At 45.2% G+C, this 21093-nt stretch overlaps 1 protein-coding gene across 1 annotated transcript in view; it reads right to left on the bottom strand.

Moving 5' to 3' along the window:
- Positions 1 to 21093, bottom strand: part of lars2 (leucyl-tRNA synthetase 2, mitochondrial) — a 101481-nt gene that overhangs the window by 27459 nt on the left and 52929 nt on the right. Inside the window, exons 11-13 of the mRNA XM_066683995.1 lie at positions 19484 to 19599; positions 17329 to 17612; positions 1933 to 2031 (exon numbers count right to left, since the gene is read on the bottom strand). Coding sequence (XP_066540092.1) covers positions 1933 to 2031; positions 17329 to 17612; positions 19484 to 19599 — 499 coding nt within the window. The remainder of the gene's footprint in view (positions 1 to 1932; positions 2032 to 17328; positions 17613 to 19483; positions 19600 to 21093) is intronic.

Below are 21093 nucleotides of genomic sequence, written 5' to 3'. Positions count from 1 at the left end.
CCTTTTCAGTGTCACTTTAAGGAGGTAAAGGAAAATTAAGCGGAAACTGAACTACATTTTCAACAGATTAATTGTTGAGGTGTAAAAGCTTGGCCCAATTCCCCATGTTTTCTCTGTTTGAGATAAAACTAATGACCAGCCACAGACCCCAGCAGCAGCGAGTGGAGTATGAATCTCTGCATCTGAGACAGTGACATTAAGCAGATCGTAAATGAGTTATTGATAACGGAGATGGATCAGCACCTCAGGGTTAACACGGCGTGGTCACAGCGGGTCACTCGATGCAGTTTAGTGTGGAGCCGGACCCCTCGCCTCGGGCCCCGCGCCAGCGTGGAGCTGTAAACAGCATAATTGCTTTTCCTGTAGAGGGATAATCTCCCACCGACCGACTCACAGCAAGGTCAGAGCACGAGGAGAAGCCCCGCCGCTCCAAATTAATCTCCTTTATCAAACCCTTTATATCACCACCGCCCTGTAATCTACACCATCCACTGACTGAGAGAGAGAGAGAGAGGGAGAGAGAGAGAGAGAGAGAGGGTGAGAGAGAGAGGGAGAGAGCGAGCGTATGAGAGAGAGAGAGAGAGCAAGAGAGCGAGCATGAGAGGGAGAGAGAGGGAGAGAGAGGGAGAGAGAGAGAGCAAGAGACAGAGAGAGAGTGAGAAACAGGCAACATAGAGCATAAGAAAAAAAGAAACAAAAATGATTGAGGGAGTGAGAAAAAGGAAATGAAAAGCAATAGAAAGATATATAATGAAAATGTGAGAGGAAGAGGAAAAAAGAGAAAGAGGGAGAGAGGAGTGAGAGACTTAATGAGAGGGAAATAAACAAGAGAAACTGGAGAAGAGAGAGAGAGAGAAAGAAGGGTTGAAAAAGCTAAAGTTTCTCAGAATGGAAGAATATACAAAAAATGCACAGAGAGAGAGAGGGAGAGAGAGAGAGAGAGGGAGAGAGAGAGGGAGAGAGCGAGTGAGCACATGAGAGAGAGGGAGCGAGAGAGCGAGTGAGTGCACTAGAGAGAGAGAGAGGGAGAGAGCAAGTGAGCACATGAGAGAGAGAGGGAGAGAGAGAGCGAGTGAGTGCACTAGAGAGAGAGAGAGAGAGCAAGTGAGCACATGAGAGAAAGAGGGAGAGAGAGAGAGAGAAAGGGAGAGAGCAAGTGAGCGAGTGCGCACATGAGAGAAAGAGGGAGAGAGAGAGAGAGAGAGAGAGAGAAAGGGAGAGAGCAAGTGAGCACATGAGAGAGAGAGGGAGAGAGAGAGCGAGTGAGTGCACTAGAGAGAGAGAGAGAGAGAGAGAGAGAGAGCCCAAGTGAGCACATGAGAGAAAGAGGGAGAGAGAGAGAGAAAGGGAGAGAGCAAGTGAGCACATGAGAGAGAGGGAGCGAGAGAGCGAGTGAGTGCACTAGAGAGAGAGGGAGAGAGCGAGTGCGCACAAGAGAGACAGAGAGAAATAAAGAGAGCAAGAAAAAGAAAAAGGCAACAGATTGAAAGAAAAATAGAGAAGACAGAGGGAAAGAGGGAAAAAAGGTGAAAAGAAAGAAAAATGGCAAGAAAGAGATAAAAGTATACAGTTAGCAATGGGAGAAGAGATGGAGAGAAAAAAGATGAAAACAGCAAGAACAGTGAGACTGACTGAGAGAGAGAGAGAGAGAGAGAGAGAGAGAGAAAGAGAGACAGAGGTGCAGAGAATGTTTTATTCCTCCAATTTCCTGCACCCAGAATTTGACATTGAAGTGATTTTAATATGTTCTTTAACGGCTGCAGACAGATGAGCTCTCAGCGTGGGTCCCGAGCGCTCGCCGGGAGATTTCCCATTTCATAACGGGTCACAAACACCACAGTCCACCCTCGCTCTGTCCACTCACACCAGAGGCACAGAGCCAGGGAGCAGGGGAGGGGACGGACGGAGGAGTGCTGGCCTCTTGGCCCTTACCTCAGCTGGTTGTGGGGGTCTGCGTATCTGAAGTAGTACCAGGCCGAGTCCACAAACGTGTCCATGGTGTCCGTCTCTCTCCGAGCGGGACCTTTACACCTGTCGAGGCAGAGTTGGGGGGGGGATGAAAGATTTTTCATGAAAGCATAAACTGTTTAATAATAATAACAAAATTAGAATAAAGGCGACTTATACCATGACAAAATAGTGAGTGTGCATATTAATGTAGACACCTGGAACCCACCAACCCACACACAGTGAAACAAGACCATCCAGCCAGTTTTGATGGCTGCCAAGATCTGAAAATGTGGAATAAAACACAGCAGTTCTGATTTTGTGCGTCTTCTCATGTAGAATTCAGAGACATTAAAATAGCCCCGCCCCCTCATCTGGGTCTGTCCAATCACATCAATGGACCCGCGCTTATATGACAATGAAATATTCACAGTGAGAACAAAGAACAAGAGCACTGAGTACAAACAGATAAAACGAGAATGAGGAAGTAAAAGAACAGAGTGAAAAGGACTAAAAACCAGAGCTTCTGCTCCTCAGAGAGGGCCTCTATCATTTAAAGCAGGGGTCACAAATAGGCGGCCCGCAGTCGGGACCCAGATGCTGTTCTCTCTGGACCTGGACCTGTTAATTTTTAACAGAGTGTTTGTTTTAAATTGTGTGACTCTAGTCATTAAGGTTCAGGGTTAGCGCTCCAGGAAATTACCAGACTAATCACACGCATTTCTGCAAATCACATGAGGCTACTCAGCCAATCAGATCTGTGCATTATAATGAGTGCTGCAACTCAAATGAGTGACACACAGGGCTCCAGACACCGCTGTCTTGGGGCCAGTGAAAACAGCCCTGGTTTAAAACCAGAAACTTTAAAATAAGGGAATGGTTACGGATTGAAATTCTCCTAAAGCTGAACACGGATTCCCAGCTTGTTGTTAATGGATAAAGTCCCGCCCCCTACAGCAATAAGAACCAATCAGATTGCTGGTTATGTAAAGCAGTAAGTCAGCTGCAAAGTCATTAGGGACTTTATTTACTTAGGCATTTTTTCTTGAAATAAAAAAAGGACATTTAATTAGAGACCTTTTAGAGAATTTGTTATTTATAAGTATTTATAAATCTTGTTGTATATTGGAATGTAATTGAAAGGGTAATTTGATTTTAAATTCCGTTGTTAACTACATTAAATGTTGCTATAAATACAAGGCTACTTCAATATGCAGGACATGGCACTGAAAATGCAGGTTATGTATTATGTTCCAGACCTTGGCTTGAGAAAAATTTCTCTAACTGGACACAGTGCACCATGGCGCAGCAGGTGGTGTCGCAGTCATACAGCTCCAGGGACCTGGAGGTTGTGGGTTCGATTCTCGCTCCAGGTGACTGTCTGTGAGGAGTGTGGTGTGTTCTCTCTGTGTCTGCGTGGGTTTCCTCCGGGTGACTGTCTGTGAGGAGTGTGGTGTGTTCTCCCTGTGTCTGCATAGGTTTCCTCCGGGTGACTGTCTGTGAGGAGTGTGGTGTGTTCTCCCTGTGTCTGCATAGGTTTCCTCCGGGTGACTGTCTGTGAGGAGTGTGGTGTGTTCTCCCTGTGTCTGCATAGGTTTCCTCCGGGTGACTGTCTGTGAGGAGTGTGGTGTGTTCTCCCTGCATGGGTGCTCCGGTTTCCTCCCACAGTCCAGAAACACACATTGGTAGATGGATTGGCAACTCAAAAGTGTCTGTAGGGGTGAGTGTGTGAGTGAATGTGTGCATGTTGCCCTGTGAAGGACGGGCGCCCCCTCCAGGGTGTATTCCTGCATTGCGCCCAATGATTCCAGGTAGGCTCTGGACCCACTGCGACCCTTAACTTGATAAGCGCTTACAGACAATGCATGAATGACTGAATAATTATCCCTGATTTAAAGGAACAGGCACTGAAACCAGTCGTTGTAGACAGAGCGAGAAAGCTGCTGTGGTGTCAGGTCCTTGTGGTATTTTGACCACAGCAATACATAGACGTTTCATTAGGACCCAGAATTGTGTTCCCTTGTCTGTCTCTTTTCTTCACTGTGTCTGACTTTGCATCTACAAGGTGGATGCATGAGGTCTATGTCTAACAGAGTGGACACAGGGCTCAAAAACTCCAGCAGCACAGCTGTGTCTGATCCACGTGTAAAACACACGCAACACCACCACCACTTCAGTGTCACAGCAGCGTTGGGAATGATCGCCTGCTCTGTGGGGGTCCTGAGGGGCTGAAGAACAGGGTGAAATGGACATATGAAGTATGCAGAGCAACAGCTGGACTATAAAGTGCTCTAGTGTGTTCAATGGAGCTGATACAACAGGCAATGGGTGTAGACACGAGTTTGGTGTTCCTCATTCAGTGTAGAATGAGTCCTTCCAGATTTCCTCACATCAGACCCCTACACAAGGGGTATGGTATAGGACCCTCTAGGCCCGGGCTGCAGAGCAGTGGAACGGTGTTCTTGGTGCAAAGGAGGTCAAGCCAAATCACTCTGGACGAGCCGGAGTGGCTGTGGCGATCCAACACCATCATCTCTCTAATGCAATGTTCCAACATCTACTCCAAAGCCTTCCCATCAGAGCAGAAGCTGTTTCTGCAGGAAAACAGAGGCAAGCTGGAAGTAGGGTGAGCAGGGCGACACTTTAAAGCAAGTCTCGCTGTTGGTTATAAAGCAGAACACGGCGGCGTGAAAGCCACTGAAAGCAGTGGCGTGTAATAAGGGAGACTTCTCATTAGCAGCAGTGCGGGTTCTGCTCGCAGGACGAAATGTCAGCAGACTGGGCTTGTATGGCACGTCTCTGTGGACTGCTCTGTCCCTGCCACTCTGCTCCTGCTCCTGCTCCTGCGTGCTGATTAGAAACCGGCCAGAGCAGCAGTCACCACATGCTCCAATAGACAGCGATGTCTGTGTGCGTGTGTGTTTGAGCTGGAGTGCCTCCCTCCGTCTCTTTTGCAGAAAATAAACACAGCTCTGTCTGTCTGGAAGCACCCAGGTTGTGTCCCGGGAGACACGGCTTGTTCTGATGTTTTTAAAAAAGATAAGAAAGAAGATCTACTTGAACATAGTAGGGGAATCAAAAAGGGCTCTGTGCAAGGCATGGTACACCACTAACAAGCGCGTGCCCATCAGAAACAGTGCTCTGCAGATCCTAACACATCCACAATGCTTTGAGAAGACAATCAATACTTTGGGTCTGAAAGGATGTGGAAACGTCTTCATGGTTAAAAAACAACAAGCACTGACATCACAATGGGAGGCACATGGGGAGCTACAATTGAGTTTTAAAGGAACACTAGGTAAGATTTGCTAGTTTTGCTCCTGGGCTCCCCCTACAGTTGCAGTGTGGTTCACGTGTACAGTACCGACACTGTCCTGAAATCAAGGGCTTCAAGGGAGCTGTGTGGTTTCCTACACTTACATATATTTCCTACAAATTACATAGTGCTGTTTCTACGGTGCTGAGCCTGGACTAGCAACGGCAGAGACAGTATTCTCCCTAACACAAGTCACTGGGAATCACAATGTTTCTGAAGTCATTTTAAAATGAAAACCCTTTGTTCCTTTAAAGGCAGCATTCAAGATTTTAATTAAAACAAAAATATAAGCAAAACAGTATTTTATAAAATTCTGAGGATGTTTCCTCACCATTTCCTGCTCTCTAGTCTGAGCTCCAAACCCGACTCGAAACCCAGTTGTCTGTAAATTCATTTTCAAAACAAACAAAAAACAACCCAAAAAGGTCCTGTGGGATGGATGTTTGGATTGAAGTGTGGAGGGTGCGGCTGAAGAAGTGAGGGTTCACTCAGCAAGGAGCAGGCAGGACTCAAAATAACTATTCCGTGAGAATTTATTCAAACGTAGCACACGAGATGACGTCACAATAAGAGAGGAACCAATAAAGAAAAGAAAAGAAAAACTGCGAGTTAGGACTAAACAGACATAGTTTGTCCGTACTGCAGTTCCTTCTACCTTCACCTGGCTACCGCAGCCAAACCCCCCTCCTTTTAGTAACTTAGCCCCACCCCTGTCTTAATTGGACTAACCCAACTCTGGCAAAGGGGGTAACAAAGTTACTTACAGGAAGATATTTACACCCTACAATATAACCATTAACAGATATCCCCAGCACCTCTTATTCCGGCTTCAACGGTGAGTATTTATCTATGTACATAGTTTTTTAGTATTTTTACTTATTTGCTTTTCCCCTTTCACAGGTTCCCGAACCCAGCTCTTCCCTTCCCCTCTCTATACCTCACCATGGGCCCTTCGGCTAGCGCAAAGAGAGACAGGAAATTCGCTGCCATTCCCCCAGGAACAGGACCTGAAACACAAGGTAAGTAATAATACCAGCATACATTCCTTAATGTATATTCCAGTCTTGGTGATGGGGTCAATTCACTGACCTCATCACAGGTCCTCGCTCCCGAATTTCTGGAAGTTTTAGACAATGAAGAGAAATCCAAACTTTGAAAAAGCACAAACCGAGATGAGGACTCTATTCCTGCTCTCCTTGTCTCATTTTTGCGGTTCTCGATCAGTTAAGGTGGAAACGTCTCCACATTTGAGAGACGGCTAACTGCATTACTGCAAAGTGCTTTTCAACGAAACAACTCGAGTTAGTAATGAGTTTCTGTGGTAATTCAAACAGTGGATAAAAAGTTAAACACCAGCTACGTACAAACATCTGTTGCTTGTTCCCCTCAAATATAACACTCCACCTTAAAAGACACAGAGCTTCTGAACATAACCCAGAGAACAGCACTTCCCCACAATCGCAGACGTCCCCTTTAAGGTCAGCATGGTCAACGCAGAGTGTCGGCTGAAATAAAACCGCCCTGCGTTCTTTGGAGTGATACAGGACCCTCCTGTACCTTTGGGAAGAGTTGGAGTGGTGTTAGTGACCAAAATATATATTTAACATCGGTGCCTGACCTCACTAACACTCCTGTGGCTGAAGACAATGAAATCTTGGACAGGAAATGCTCATAAACACACACACACACACACAGAGAGAACAAAACAAATCACAGAGCTAATAAGTGCCTGCGTCAGTGTCAGTTTCACACTAACTGTAACAAGTCTCAACAGAATTATTTAGTCAGCTGATCTCCATCATTAGCAGCAGCTCCTGAAAGAAATTAATGACCCCCTCCCACACACAAAGCATACGACCACAGGGTCTTGGCCTTCATTGTCCAGCTCTAGAGCAGTCTCTAGTCAGTGACCAGCCTTTTCTCTTTCTCTCTCTCTCTGGGGATGTGAGCTTCCAGCTCAGCTTTGACAATCAGGACACTGCTCTCCCACAAGCCTCCGCTCTAACGCTCGCTCGACACCATGAGCACAGTGCTGCCGCGTTGCCTAGCAACTAGCTTAAGGTGGAGCAGGTTAATTCTTTGAAAGCCAGGTGCCATTTCAGGATGAAAAAATCCCCAATACGTGCAATAATGAAGTGCCCTGACGCTGAGATTGATTAGAGTGTACGAGGAAGGGAATCCGGGAGGAAAGAGGAGATGCCTTTTCCTCGATCTAGGCCTTTCTGGTCTCTCGTTAAGTCCGTCTGTAATGTGTAAGTGGACTTACATCCGAGTTGATTATAGATTGACCGTATGCAGGCTCCGTGCTGGTACCTGGCTGCGATAATGGCCGCCATTTGTCCAGTGAGAAGATGAGAAAGACTCATTAGAGAGACGGTAGCCAGCGAGGCCCGTGTCCCTGAGCTGCGTCTGCCCACACTGCTGGCACTCGGACAGAGTGGTGCTTCAATGAAGTGATCCAAATTCAGCTGCGACGGCTTTGCTTGAAGCCATTTTCCAACTCATTATGCCTTATCTGATGTGCTTAAGCTGCTCTCGCACACGCACGGCTCCTTCAAACGACTGGCCACTGTGGAAGGAAGAAGTTTGCTTGGCTGCCCATGGCTGGAATCTTGGATTTGAATAAATAAATATTGGTGGCTGAAGGTTCATTCGCTCCAGATTTCTGTGCATCCACCGTCATGTGTTTGACTGCCCTTGCTCAAATGAAGCAGTTTGTTGGTTTTATAAGTTTGTAACTGCAGATTCTACCCTTTAGCCAGGTGTGCCCCATTCAAACTGCGAGCAAATGCTCCTGAGACATCAGCAGATCTTTACAAAAAATGTATGTCTGAGAGAAGAAGTAGCGAAGAACTCTATTGGTAGAAGTGTTGGTCACCTGGTCAATTATTCTTAAGTATTCTTAATAGTGCTGTCAAAATTAACGTGTTAACGCATGCAGGAATTAATTTTATTTTACACTAATAATTTTACTAAGTTTGGCTACAACTTCCTCCCATAATTCACGATTTTCTCAGAGTCCAGTGATGTATTGCTTTTATTTAGCGATGTAAACGTAGCGTCACTACTGTTGAGTTCAGAAATTAATTTTTAATTAATTACACATTATTTATGCTTAAATTTGTATTAAATATAATAATAAACTCTCACTGTTACTCATTCTTCTCTCTCAAAACTACACTGAGAAGTAAGGAGTTTTCCTCGAGCCAGTTTGCACACTTCACATTTATCTCCCACCCCAAAAAAAAAGGAAGTACTAGCATTAACTTTATTGTGATATATATATATATATATATATATATATATATATATATATATATATATATATATATATATATATATATATACATTCATTCATTATCTGTAACCCTTATCCAGTTCAGGGTCACAGTGGGTCCAGAGCCTACCTGGAATCATTGGGCGCAAGGCGGGAATACACCCTGGAGGGGGCGCCAGTCCTTCACAGGGCAACACAGACACAAACAGTCACTCACACACCTAAGGACACTTTTGAGTCACCAATCTACCTACCAATGTGTGTTTTTGGACCGTCGGAGGAAACTGGAGCACCCGGAGGAAACTCACGCAGACACAGGGAGAACACACTACACTCCTCACAGACAGTCACCCGGAGGAAACCCATGCAGACACAGGGAGAACACCACACTCCTCACAGACAGTCACCCGGAGGAAACCCATGCAGACACAGGGAGAACACCACACTCCTCACAGACAGTCACCCGGAGGAAACCCACGCAGACACAGGGAGAACACACCACACTCCTCACAGACAGTCACCCGGAGGAAACCCATGCAGACACAGGGAGAACACACTACACTCCTCACAGACAGTCACCCGGAGGAAACCCACACAGACACAGGGAGAACACACCACACTCCTCACAGACAGTCACCCGGAGGAAACCCATGCAGACACAGGGAGAACACCACACTCCTCACAGACAGTCACCCGGAGGAAACCCACGCAGACACAGGGAGAACACACCACACTCCTCACAGACAGTCACCCGGAGGAAACCCATGCAGACACAGGGAGAACACCACACTCCTCACAGACAGTCACCCGGAGGAAACCCATGCAGACACAGGGAGAACACACTACACTCCTCACAGACAGTCACCCGGAGGAAACCCACACAGACACAGGGAGAACACACCACACTCCTCACAGACAGTCACCCGGAGGAAACCCATGTAGACACAGGGAGAACACCACACTCCTCACAGACAGTCACCCGGAGGAAACCCACGCAGACACAGGGAGAACACACCATACTCCTCACAGACAGTCACCCGGAGGAAACCCACGCAGACACAGGGAGAACACACCACACTCCTCACAGACAGTCACCCAGAGGAAACCCACGCAGACAAAGGGAGAACACCACACTCCTCACAGACAGTCACCCAGAGGAAACCCACGCAGACACAGGGTGAACACCCCACACTCCTCACAGACAGTCACCCGGAGGAAACCCACGCAGATACAGGGAGAACACACCACACTCCTCACAGACAGTCACCCGGAGGAAACCCACGCAGACACAGCGTGAACACACCACACTCCTCACAGACAGTCACCCGGAGGAAACCCATGCAGACACAGAGAGAACACACCACACTCCTCACAGACAGTCACCCGGAGGAAACCCACACAGACACAGGGAGAACACACCACACTCCTCACAGACAGTCACCCAGAGGAAACCCACGCAGACACAGGGAGAACACACCACACTCCTCACAGACAGTCACCCGGAGGAAACCCACACAGACACAGGGAGAACACACCACACTCCTCACAGACAGTCACCCGGAGGAAACCCACGCAGACACAGGGAGAACACACCACACTCCTCACAGACAGTCACCTGGAGCGGGAATCGAACCCACAACCTCCAGGTCCCCTGGAGCTGTGTGACTGCGACAGTAACCTGCTGCGCCTGTTGATCTTAGATTAATTTTTTCTATTTAACATTTAAATATATTAATAATATTTTCGGTCTCAAAAAGGACAATGGAATTGTGATTAAATTGCTGATTACTTTTAATTGATTGACAGCCATTAATTCCCTATCTTTCATAATATAATTAAAGCTTGGGTGCGTGCTTTTTCTACTCTGCATAATATTTTGGTCCAGAAACATTTAATTAGGTTTGCAGTCTGATCAGATTTATACGTGTCATCTGCCCTTCATTTCAGAAAGTTCACACTCCAGAGCACTATTAGAACTGTAGCACAGCAACTTCTGAGATTCCTAAACCTCTCACCTGTAGAAGTCTATTTTCAATAAGATTTAAGCGTATTACACTGTGGAATGGGCCTTTATTGTATATAATTCTATAAGCTTTACTGGCATGACCATATTTACATACAGTATATTGTAATCGTATTTAGAGCACTGTATACTGTTCTGTCATTGTATTTTAAACTGTGCAAATAAACCAAAGTAAAAGTAAACTGATATCTTTGAATAGTTCAACGTGCTTGAAGGAGCACACTAACTGCGATTTGAGTGATTAGACGGGAAAGGAACGGGCATTCTCAACCAGACAGAGCGAGACCAGTTATATTCTCCCGGACTCTCAGACTCCGATGGCTGAGGCATGGTCAGGGAATTGAATTCGTGATCTCCCAAAGATTGACTGACTGATTGTTACACTCATCTAGACACTCAGAGTGTTTTACAATTTTGGGACGATATGGGCTCTCCTCAGACACCCTCAATGTGTAGCATTCACTTGGATGATGTGACGAAAGCCAATTTGCACCGGTCCCCCCATTATTTCAGCTCTCAGGTCGGGATGAGAGAGAGCGATCAAGCCAAATGAAGTTGGGGAAGGTCAGGAGGTCAGAAATGTGGGTCACACTCCTTTTAACAGTGAAATACCCTGGGTTCTGCTTTTATGACCCCAGAGAGTCCGGACCTCGGTTTTACATCTTATCCGAATGACAAAGCCGCTCGGTCATTGTGATTCAGGAACATCGCCCCCTGTTGGCCACGTCATCATCACTTCCAGCAGACATCCAAGCTTTCTTAGGAGACCTTGTCCAAGTTCTGGTCATGCCCAAACCTGTGTATCGTCAGTGAATTTGCATGTCTCTGGTGTTCAGGTGCTGTCTCCCTAACATTATACATTCTCATATTTAGGAACCATTATATTTCTGAACTGAAGGCTCCACCAGAAGCCAGTGAAGAGCTCGATGTCTTGTAGCTCCGGTTTCCTCCCACGGTCCAAAAACACACGTTGGTAGGTGGATTGGCGACTCAACATTGTCCGTAGGTGTGAGTGTGTGTCGCCCTGTGAAGGACTGGGGCCCCCTTCAGGGTGTGTTCCTGCCTTGCACCCTTTGATTCCAGGTGGGCTCCGGACGCTCTGTGGCCCTGAACTAGATAACCGTATACAGACAAATGAATGAAATTAATGAAATGAAACTCAAAGATGGACGTTAGCTAAAGACTCACCACACACCAGACGGCAGAGAAAAACACAGGTACGTCTGATAAACAAGTAGCTCATGTTCATGTTCCTCCTGAGATTTAATAAAACAAAACTTTAAACATTTATTCAGTGAATTTATTGAGGTTTGGTTCCAGCTTGTTGTAATCCTCAATAAACAACGAGTACAGCTGTGCTCTGAGCCCCTGCAGGAAGCTGGAACCAAAGCTGATCGATTCAACAAGTGATGTTTAAAGTTGCAGGCCTCCATTGCCAGTTGTTTGAAAACTTGTCCCACATTTTATTGTGAACTATCGTTGTGTTTAATGTTGTGGCTACGGGATACAAAAAAATATATATACAAGCAGCACATGACAATAAGAGCTTCTCCACGTTTATTCCCCAACACATGCTCCTGCTCTGGAGGGCTTTCCCCCCAGATAATACCCTATGATGCGTCATTTCTCACCTGATGCTAATGTTGACTGTTTATTAATGAACATACAAAATGTTACCTACAGTATGTTTCTGAGAAATGAAAGAATGTCAGCATATAAAAATAATTACCCCTCTGTGGCACCCCTTCAATCTCCACAATTTGAATGATCTCTAGAGCAGAACGAGCCAGAGCTACTTGTTTATGAGGTGCTTCTAAAGTGCTCTGTTCTCTCCGCTGCCTGGTGTTAGACATCCTCTGGTGGCACGATGCTTCTTTAGTCGGCTGCAGTAGTATTTCTGTTATTCTTCCTTTTCTTTTAGAATGCGACGACACACAAAGCTGTGCACGAAGCATTTCAGAAATTGAAGTCATTTCCATGCCTTGGTCTGCACTTGTGTTTTCATGAGTGAGGCTGTGTTAAAGAAACTTGAGCATTGTGAAGTAATACGCCACATTTTTTAATCAAATATTAAACCAAACATCCAAACCTGTTGATAGTAACCGAGGTTTTTAACTACACTCAGGATTACCGCTGCAGGCCTGGTGTGTGTAATAATCCTTCAGACGTGTAATGGGTGGCGTGGTCATGTTTAGCACCTGTTTGTCAGCTTGGACGGGGCAGCAGCAGCTTCTCTATGAGGACTGAACTGAGCAGGCTTTCAATTAGTTCCCCCGCTGGTTAGAGCCAGTCCCGAGACAATATCACCGCTCAGGAAATGACTTCCAGCTTTTTTTAGCCTCTTTTCAAGGACTAGGCCGATAAGCCTCATCTCTCACTCGATCTTTCATCTGACTTCGCTTCACGGCTTGCCTAATTGGATGTGGGAGGATCAGTTAAAAAACTGAAGTGATTTCCCTCAGACTGTCACCGCGATGCTCTCTGCACAGAGCCATGTTCTAATCTCACTGCCATTACAGGAATCAATGAACCTCAACGGCAAAACTTTTACAGCAACAGAACTGTCTCACTTCAAGAACGTTATGGTGTCTGCGATGGGGACCAGGGACTGTTTAACTGAAATACTTTTAGCTTCAAATGAAGCCTGGAACAGGGCAAAATGAGACTTTTCGCATTATTGATACAAATCCTATCCTAACTTCTGGTGTTTATTTATTAGATTTTACTATAGATTAATTATTTTTATCATTTTTCAAAGATGACCAGGATGTTCGGCTTTGGTTTCATCGAGCTAACTTTGTTAGCTTGCACTTTAACGTAAAAATTCTGTCAGAAATCAATTGGAAAAGACTGCCTGAGTAATATAAGCAGGGGCTGGTAAATACTACCAGTTACAATATTAGTGTACTGAGTTTTCTTAGTTTATTAGTGATGGCTAATATTCCCCGGGAGTGTTCTGAAGGCCTAATCACAGTGTGGGGGAGTGGGACGTGTCTCGGATGAGTCAGGATGTGTTTTCACTCGTGGAACAAACAGTTCTCATGCAAATTTTTGGTCTGAATTTATAATGTAAACAGCGAGAAGAAGAGAAACACTAATCAAGCCGTCTCACAGGAGAGGGAGCGCTGTTCCTGAATACCAGAGCGGCTGCGACTCGCTCGTAGGCACAAGGCTGCAGGACGAAAACTGAAGAGAGTCTCAGCTGTGCTGATGTGCAGTAGCAACACCCTTCGAGTGTGATACTGTTATCAGTAATAAGCCACAACAAATTATAATCTTTGTTTGTTTATTTAATCATTTTTTTTGGTTCTGCCCACACTAACTGTTCTGAAAACTGGACTGGGACTAGGAAAAAATATGTGCTTCACATTGGAACAATTGGAGACAGTAGAATCAGCGTCCTGTCGTATATAAAGTGTCATTTTGAGTCTAATCCACTCCGCCGTCTGAACACAGTCTAATAATTTACACCCACCCAAGGCACAACAGAGCAGCTGCTGCTGTGGAGGCCCCCTTTAACACTCCCTCTCATGTGTTATTGCCTAATGAACGGTTAATAGAACAGACCTGACAGAAAATCTCTTGTCCAAACAGATTACTCCGTTGAATCTAATATTTATATGAGAGACATGTACAGAACTTTCGGTGTTTTTTCATACATTACTTGGCCAGATGACTTCAGGCACTCACTTTCCCAACGTTTTTCTTCTGAAATTAAGAGTATTAATAGTTTTATCCAGCTATGATGTTCTTCTAGAAGGCTTTACGCTAGACATAGGCACCTTATGTGAGGATGTAATCACATTCAGACAGAAGTGAAGTCAGGTACTAATGACAGACGGTTACTTCAGGGCCGCAAACAATACCCCAGATCATCCCAAATATATTGGATGGAGCTCCATCACTCCAGAAAACACATTACCTCTGCTCCAACGGCCAACCCTTGAGGATTTATACCCTTCAAGCCCTTCAAGAATTAAAGTAGCAGAAATCAGTCAATAGAAGGAATGTACACATCTACAGAGAACAGACTTCTGCAAATGATTCTGCAGTTAATGTTTATTTATACAGGGCTATTTATATGGATACACCATAATAAAATGGGAATGGTTGGCGATATTAACTTTCTGTTTGTGGGGCATTAGTATATGGGAGGGGGGAAGCTTTTCAAGATGGGTGGTGACCATGGTGGCCATTTTGAAGTCAGCCATTTTGCATCCAACTTTTGTTTTTTCAATAGGAAGAGGGTCATGTGACACATTATTGGGAATTTCACAAGAAAAACAATGGTGTGCTTGGTTTTAATGTAACTTTATTCTTTCATGAGTTATTTACAAGTTTCTGACCACTTATATCCAACACAGTGGGCAACACTTTGAACACATTTTATAAGTGGTCAGAAACTTGTAAATAACTCATGAAAGAATAAAGTTATGTTAAAACCAAGCACACCATTGTTTTTCTTGTGAAATTTCCAATAAGTGATGTATCACATGACCCTCTTCCCACTGAAAAAACAAAAGTTGGATCCAAAATGGCCGACTTCAAAATTGCCGCCATGGTCACCACCCATCTTGAAAAGTCCCCCCCCCCTCCCATATACTAATGCCCCACAAACAGGAAGTTAATATCACCAACCATTCCCATTTTATTATGGTGTATCCATATAAATGGCCCACCCTGTACATTATTTATATAAAATGTCGTCTATGAAAAGCACAAGGCTCTGATATATTTAATATCACAGAGAGAGAGAGAGAAAGCCTAGCATACCAACTTACAGACACTGTGGCTTCATAAACACATTAGACCCATTTCCAGCACTAAATCAAACTGTGTAGCAGCAAATGATGAGGAAATATCTGTGTTTTTGATTATAATAATGAAGGTCGCCTTTAAGAGTGTGTTAACTTACTAAGTGTCTACATTTCTGCTAATGTCCAATTGTTCTTCTTTGTACGGATTCAAGTAGCTGTTTAAAAGCATGATTTCAGCAATTCGCAGAGATTCAGGAGTTCATATCTTTACTAAATAACATCGCTTCACAGACGCTCTCAGTTTATTACTCAAGCCAACACTCAGCAAGAGTCACATCTCCACACAGTCGTATGGACGTCATGACTCAGTGATGTGCCCATCGCCTGAATTCTCTGATAAAACTGCACGTCAATGGAAAACTGACCTGTGCACTCTTCTGATGAGATTTGAGACCTTACAGATTAGTGGGATTCTCCATGCACTGACATCAAAGAGCTCAGTGCTAAGAGTTGAATGTGTAATTGAATGAAGGTGTTTATATCTTGCACATCAGTCCTTTTTTTGTTTTGTTTTGAACGATGAAAATGATTTTATTCGCTGCGCAATGTTTACACATCATTAACTCACCCAACCAATCACAGTCCTCTGTTACTGGAAAAACAGAAATCAAGATTAAGGACTAGATGTATCACTCGTAGGGTCCGAGTGATAAGTGCACTAAACTTTCACCTCCTGAATGACTGAGCTCTGCGCTCAGTTGGATTTTCCACAGTGTAAAGCAGACTGCTGTACGTCATCAGTTCCCTTTAGTGAGAAGCAAATTTATATATATATATATATATATATTTTTTTTTTTTTTTTTTTTTTTTTTTTTAATAGCAGGAACTGAAATGTAATGTTACAGCCACTGCCTTAAGTGTTGAACTTAAATGCCAGTAACAGAGCTGTAACCTGTCTGTGTACGAGCTCGGCTAGTCAGAAGCAACAAAACACTTGTGTGCTGTGACATCACAATCACAACTCAGTGACGTCATAGTCAGAATAAGCTCTGTGTTCAAGCTTAGGCCACAAGAATGAAGAAAGGATATGTTGTTCTTAATGGTGACAACAACACACCAGGACATTCATTCAGCAGGTAGTGTCGCAGTCACAAAGCTCCAGGGGCCTGGAGGTTGTGGGTTCGATTCCCACTCCAGGTGACTGTCTGTGAGGAGTGTGATGTGTTCTCCCTGTGTCTGCGTGGGGTTCCTCCCACAGTCCAAAAACACACGTTGGTAGGTGGATTGACCACTCCAAAAGTACCAGTAGGTGTGAGAGTGTGAGTGAATGTGTGTTTGCCTGTGTTGCCCTGTGAAGGACTGGCGCCCCCTCCAGGGTGTATTCCCGCCTTGCGCCCAATGAATCCAGGTAGGCACTGGACCCACCATGACCCTGAAATGGATAAGGGTTACAGATAATGAATGAATGAATGAATGACACTTTCAGTGTTACTCTGGCCTCGGTGTCAGGATTCTGTCAGTTGCGTTCTGATTGGCTGTCTGCCGCCTCCTACATGTAATGCCAAAATAACAGACTTGTGATTGATACTTTTGCCTGTCAGTCAAATTTCTTTTTCTGCATTAGGCTGTTCTTGCCCACGTTAAGTGGCGAAAGGTACCAGACTCTCCCTAGGGAGACTATGCGAGGCAATGCGAGACTGACATGTGACCTTCCAGTCCTAGGCACTCTTCTCTAACCATTAGGCCATGGCTGTCCCCAAGAGGCATTGTATGTGCTTGAGTTTGAAAAAGAAGTGATGCCTTCCTTCACGTCACAGAAGAAGCATGTGCTAACTTCATTCCACCAGCTTGACAGCCCCTTGTGCCCGAGGGAGTCGTAGCTTACAAGGGAATCAGAACTGAAGGGATGACAGTGTAAAATACATTCTCGTATCTTTCATCTTGTTTAATTGTAAAAGTCTGACCCAGCTCTGTACAAAAGAAGGTTACTGTGAGAAAGGAGCCGTACCTGGGACATGAGCAGTTGATCCACTCATTAGCGGACTGCAGGGGTGAGGCCCCTTTTCCAGTGAGGGAGGGGACTTTAGGCAGCGACACTGGAAGGTCCTCCTCCGGAACCGCCACAGGACCACATGACCCACAATGCACTACTGGAATGGGTGTGCCCCAGTAGCGCTGTCGGGAGATCAACCAGTCCCTCAACTTTGCACTGGTGAGATGGCCACCCACGTTACGCTCCCGGGCTTTCTGGGTAATGGAGTTGAAGGCCTCTTGACGTGTCTGACCTGTGAACTACAGAGCAGAGATGAAGACACTACTGAGGGCGCATCAGTTCCAAGGACCTGTCTGTAATGTGAATGACTTTGCCTGTCACCAACAACAAAAACATATTTCTCTTGTGAGAGGGGACTGTGTATTAAAACACAAATTGCTCATGAGGACAGCAAACAGGTCACAGAGGAGGTGAAAAATTTGTTGCGTGAGACTGGCTCTTCCTTAAATGTCATCACACTATGTAGTGCACAGGGTAGGTAAAGAAATAATGGTTTCTACATTCAGCATAAAAAACCAGCATATAGTCAATTTAGTACCCTGTCTGTGTAGTAGTTTTATTCACTCATTCATTCTGCAGTCTGAAACTGCTTATCCAATTCCGGGTCCACACCCTGGAGGGGGCACCAGTCCTTCACAGGGCGACACACACACACTCACGTCTACGGACACTTTTGAGTCGCCAATCCACCTACCAACAAGTGTTTTTGGACTGTGGAAGGAACCCGGAGCAAACCCAGAGGAAACCCACACAGACACAGAGAGAACACAGCACACTCCTCACAGACATTCACCCGGAGGAAACCCACGCAGACACAGGGAGAACACACCACACTCCTCACAGACAGTCACCCGGAGGAAACCCACGCAGACACGGAGAACACACCACACTCCTCACAGACAGTCACCCGGAGGAAACCCACGCAGACACAGGGAGAACACACCACACTCCTCACAGACATTCACCTGGAGGAAACCCACGCAGACACAGGGAGAAAACACCACACTCCTCACAGACAGTCACCCGGAGGAAACCCACGCAGACACAGGGAGAACACACCACACTCCTCACAGACAGTCACCCGGAGGAAACCCACACACACACAGGGAGAACACACCACACTCCTCACAGACAGTCACCTGGAGGAAACCCACGCAGACACAGGGAGAACACAATAGCGGAGTGTGCCGCTATTTGAACTCAGCTTGAGTCTCTCTTCTATCTTTGTATTGCTGTAAAAATGATTTGAAAAGATTGGATTTGACATATGTTCATCTAGCTCTGAAAAAATATCCGAGTCACTTTAAAATACTATAATATACTATAGAATAATAATAATAAATAAAAATCAGATTTGAGTCACTCCAGCCCAGGAAAGTGAATGCATCTCTAACTTCTTTAACATGAATAAACATGTCCAGAAGTCTGTAGACGCTCATACAAGATTTTTCTTGAATTAACACACTTGAATTAGCTCAACAAATACTCAGCTGACATTAGACTTCGCAAGGGACACTGGTCAATTAAATTAAATTAAACGATTCTGTAGTTGGGCAAAAGGATGCTATAAATCCAGAGGTTGGTGGACTTATTAATGAATACATTTAGCAATTCCAAGGTGCACCGCAAGGGTGTGTAATTACATGAACACCCAACTTGTGTAATCTTCACACCAGAATGGGACACTGCAGACATGAGTCTAAGGTCACTATGCTCAATACAAACTGTCAGCTGGAGGGGTACAAAGCTCCCCAGCATTATGTATCAGTAGAAGTTTCTTTGCAATACTCATGATTTCAGAAGAAATGATGGATACACAAGTATCCACAAACATTAACCATATAGTCCACAAAGTCCTGATTATATTAACCATACAATTCACTGGATTAGTGGCCCAAGTGACCAGCACAAATTATTCTGCATGTCCGGCCCTGTCTGTACGTGTGGGTGTGTGAGTGTGTGTGTGAGCTCTCAGGGAGGTGGAGCTGTGAGTGTGGGTGCGAGTGTGTGATTGTGAAAACAAGAGCCTGGGGAAATTATGCTGGTGTGTGTGTGTGTGTGTGCCGTGAGCTACCTCCCCAGTGCTCAGCTGAGTGTGATCAGTGTGTACCTCGGCAGAGTTGGTTAAAGTGCGAGTTCCATCTTCTTCAGTCTTTAGCACTGTAACCCAACTCACACCCAGATCCCTGGCCAGACGGGCATCCTCCTCGCTGCTGTCAGGGATACCTGTCACACACACACACACACACACACACACACACACGAAGCTGATATTACAGAAAAACACTCTGCATGTGATTAAAGCGACACGGTCACAGAGGAGCCGTTTGTAGAGAGGTCCTAAGTGAGACCAGACAGGGATTCAGCTGAAGCAAAGTAGAGCATGCTGGGAAATGCTGCTATGAATAACCAGTGACATGTTTCACTCTGCGCAGTGAGAACACAAGCATCCATCCCTACACACACACACTTATATGTCATACATATTACACACATATCTGTATATTTCTCTTTATTGTTTGGAACATGCAGCCACTGTTGCTCTCTCTGGCCACCAGTGATTAAAACTCTGTAAAACTAACAGCGACAAAACTATGTTCACCTTATTTTATTGTTTACACAACATTTATTTATGATTTCACCTGTTCAGGTTCCTGCCGAGCTGTGGGCAGTGATTAATCACATTCAGTAGAAGCTTATTTTATGCTTTGACTTAAAAAAGAAAAATACGATGCTCAGGAATTGAAACAAATGAAACAAACATGATTCATTCTGAACAGACTTGATTACTTGTGATAAAATATTTTAATCATTTCATATATATATATATATATATATATATATAACATGTATAACATAGTGGATAACACCAGAGCAGGGCAGGCTAGGGTTTACTACCCAGCTTGAGAAGGAACACCATTGTACAGCAAAAAAAGTCCTTGGGAAAGACTCCTAATGCTACATTCACATTACATTCTTTTTAAGAATGTCTGCCAAATGCTCTATATTTAAAAGCACATGTGGCCTTGTAGGCAATATTTGTCCTAAAACACAGGGAAAGTAAATGCACACACACAAAAAAAAAATAAATAAATAAAAAAGATGATGCTACATATGAATGCTCCTGGGTGGTGGTGGTGCAGCAGGTTAGTGTCGCAGTCACAGCTCCAGGGACCTGGAGGTTGTGGGTTTGATTCTCGCTCCGGGTGACTGTCTGTGAGGAGCGAGCTTGGTGTGTTCTCCCTGTGTCTGCGTGGGTTTCCTCCGGGTGACTGTCTGTGAGGAGTGTGGTGTGTTCTCCCTGTGTCCGTGTGGGTTTCATCCGGGTGACTGTCTGTGAGGAGTGTGGTGTGTTCTCCCTGTGTCCGCGTGGGTTTCCTCCGGGTGACTGTCTGTGAGGAGTGTGGTGTGTTCTCCCTGTGTCTGCGTGGGTTTCCTTCGGGTGACTGTCTGTGAGGAGTGTGGTGTGTTCTCCCTGTGTCCGTGTGGGTTTCATCCAGGTGACTGTCTGTGAGGAGTGTGGTGTGTTCTCCCTGTGTCCGCGTGGGTTTCCTCCGGGTGACTGTCTGTGAGGAGTGTGGTGTGTTCTCCCTGTGTCCGCGTGGGTTTCCTCTGGGTGACTGTCTGTGAGGAGTGTGGTGTGTTCTCCCTGTGTCCGCGTGGGTTTCCTCTGGGTGACTGTCTGTGAGGAGTGTGGTGTGTTCTCCCTGTGTCTGCGTG

The sequence above is a fragment of the Hoplias malabaricus genome, chromosome 10, assembly GCF_029633855.1.
Source record: "Hoplias malabaricus isolate fHopMal1 chromosome 10, fHopMal1.hap1, whole genome shotgun sequence".
Lineage (NCBI taxonomy): Eukaryota > Metazoa > Chordata > Actinopteri > Characiformes > Erythrinidae > Hoplias > Hoplias malabaricus.
This window is presented reverse-complemented; position numbering and strand designations above follow the sequence as displayed.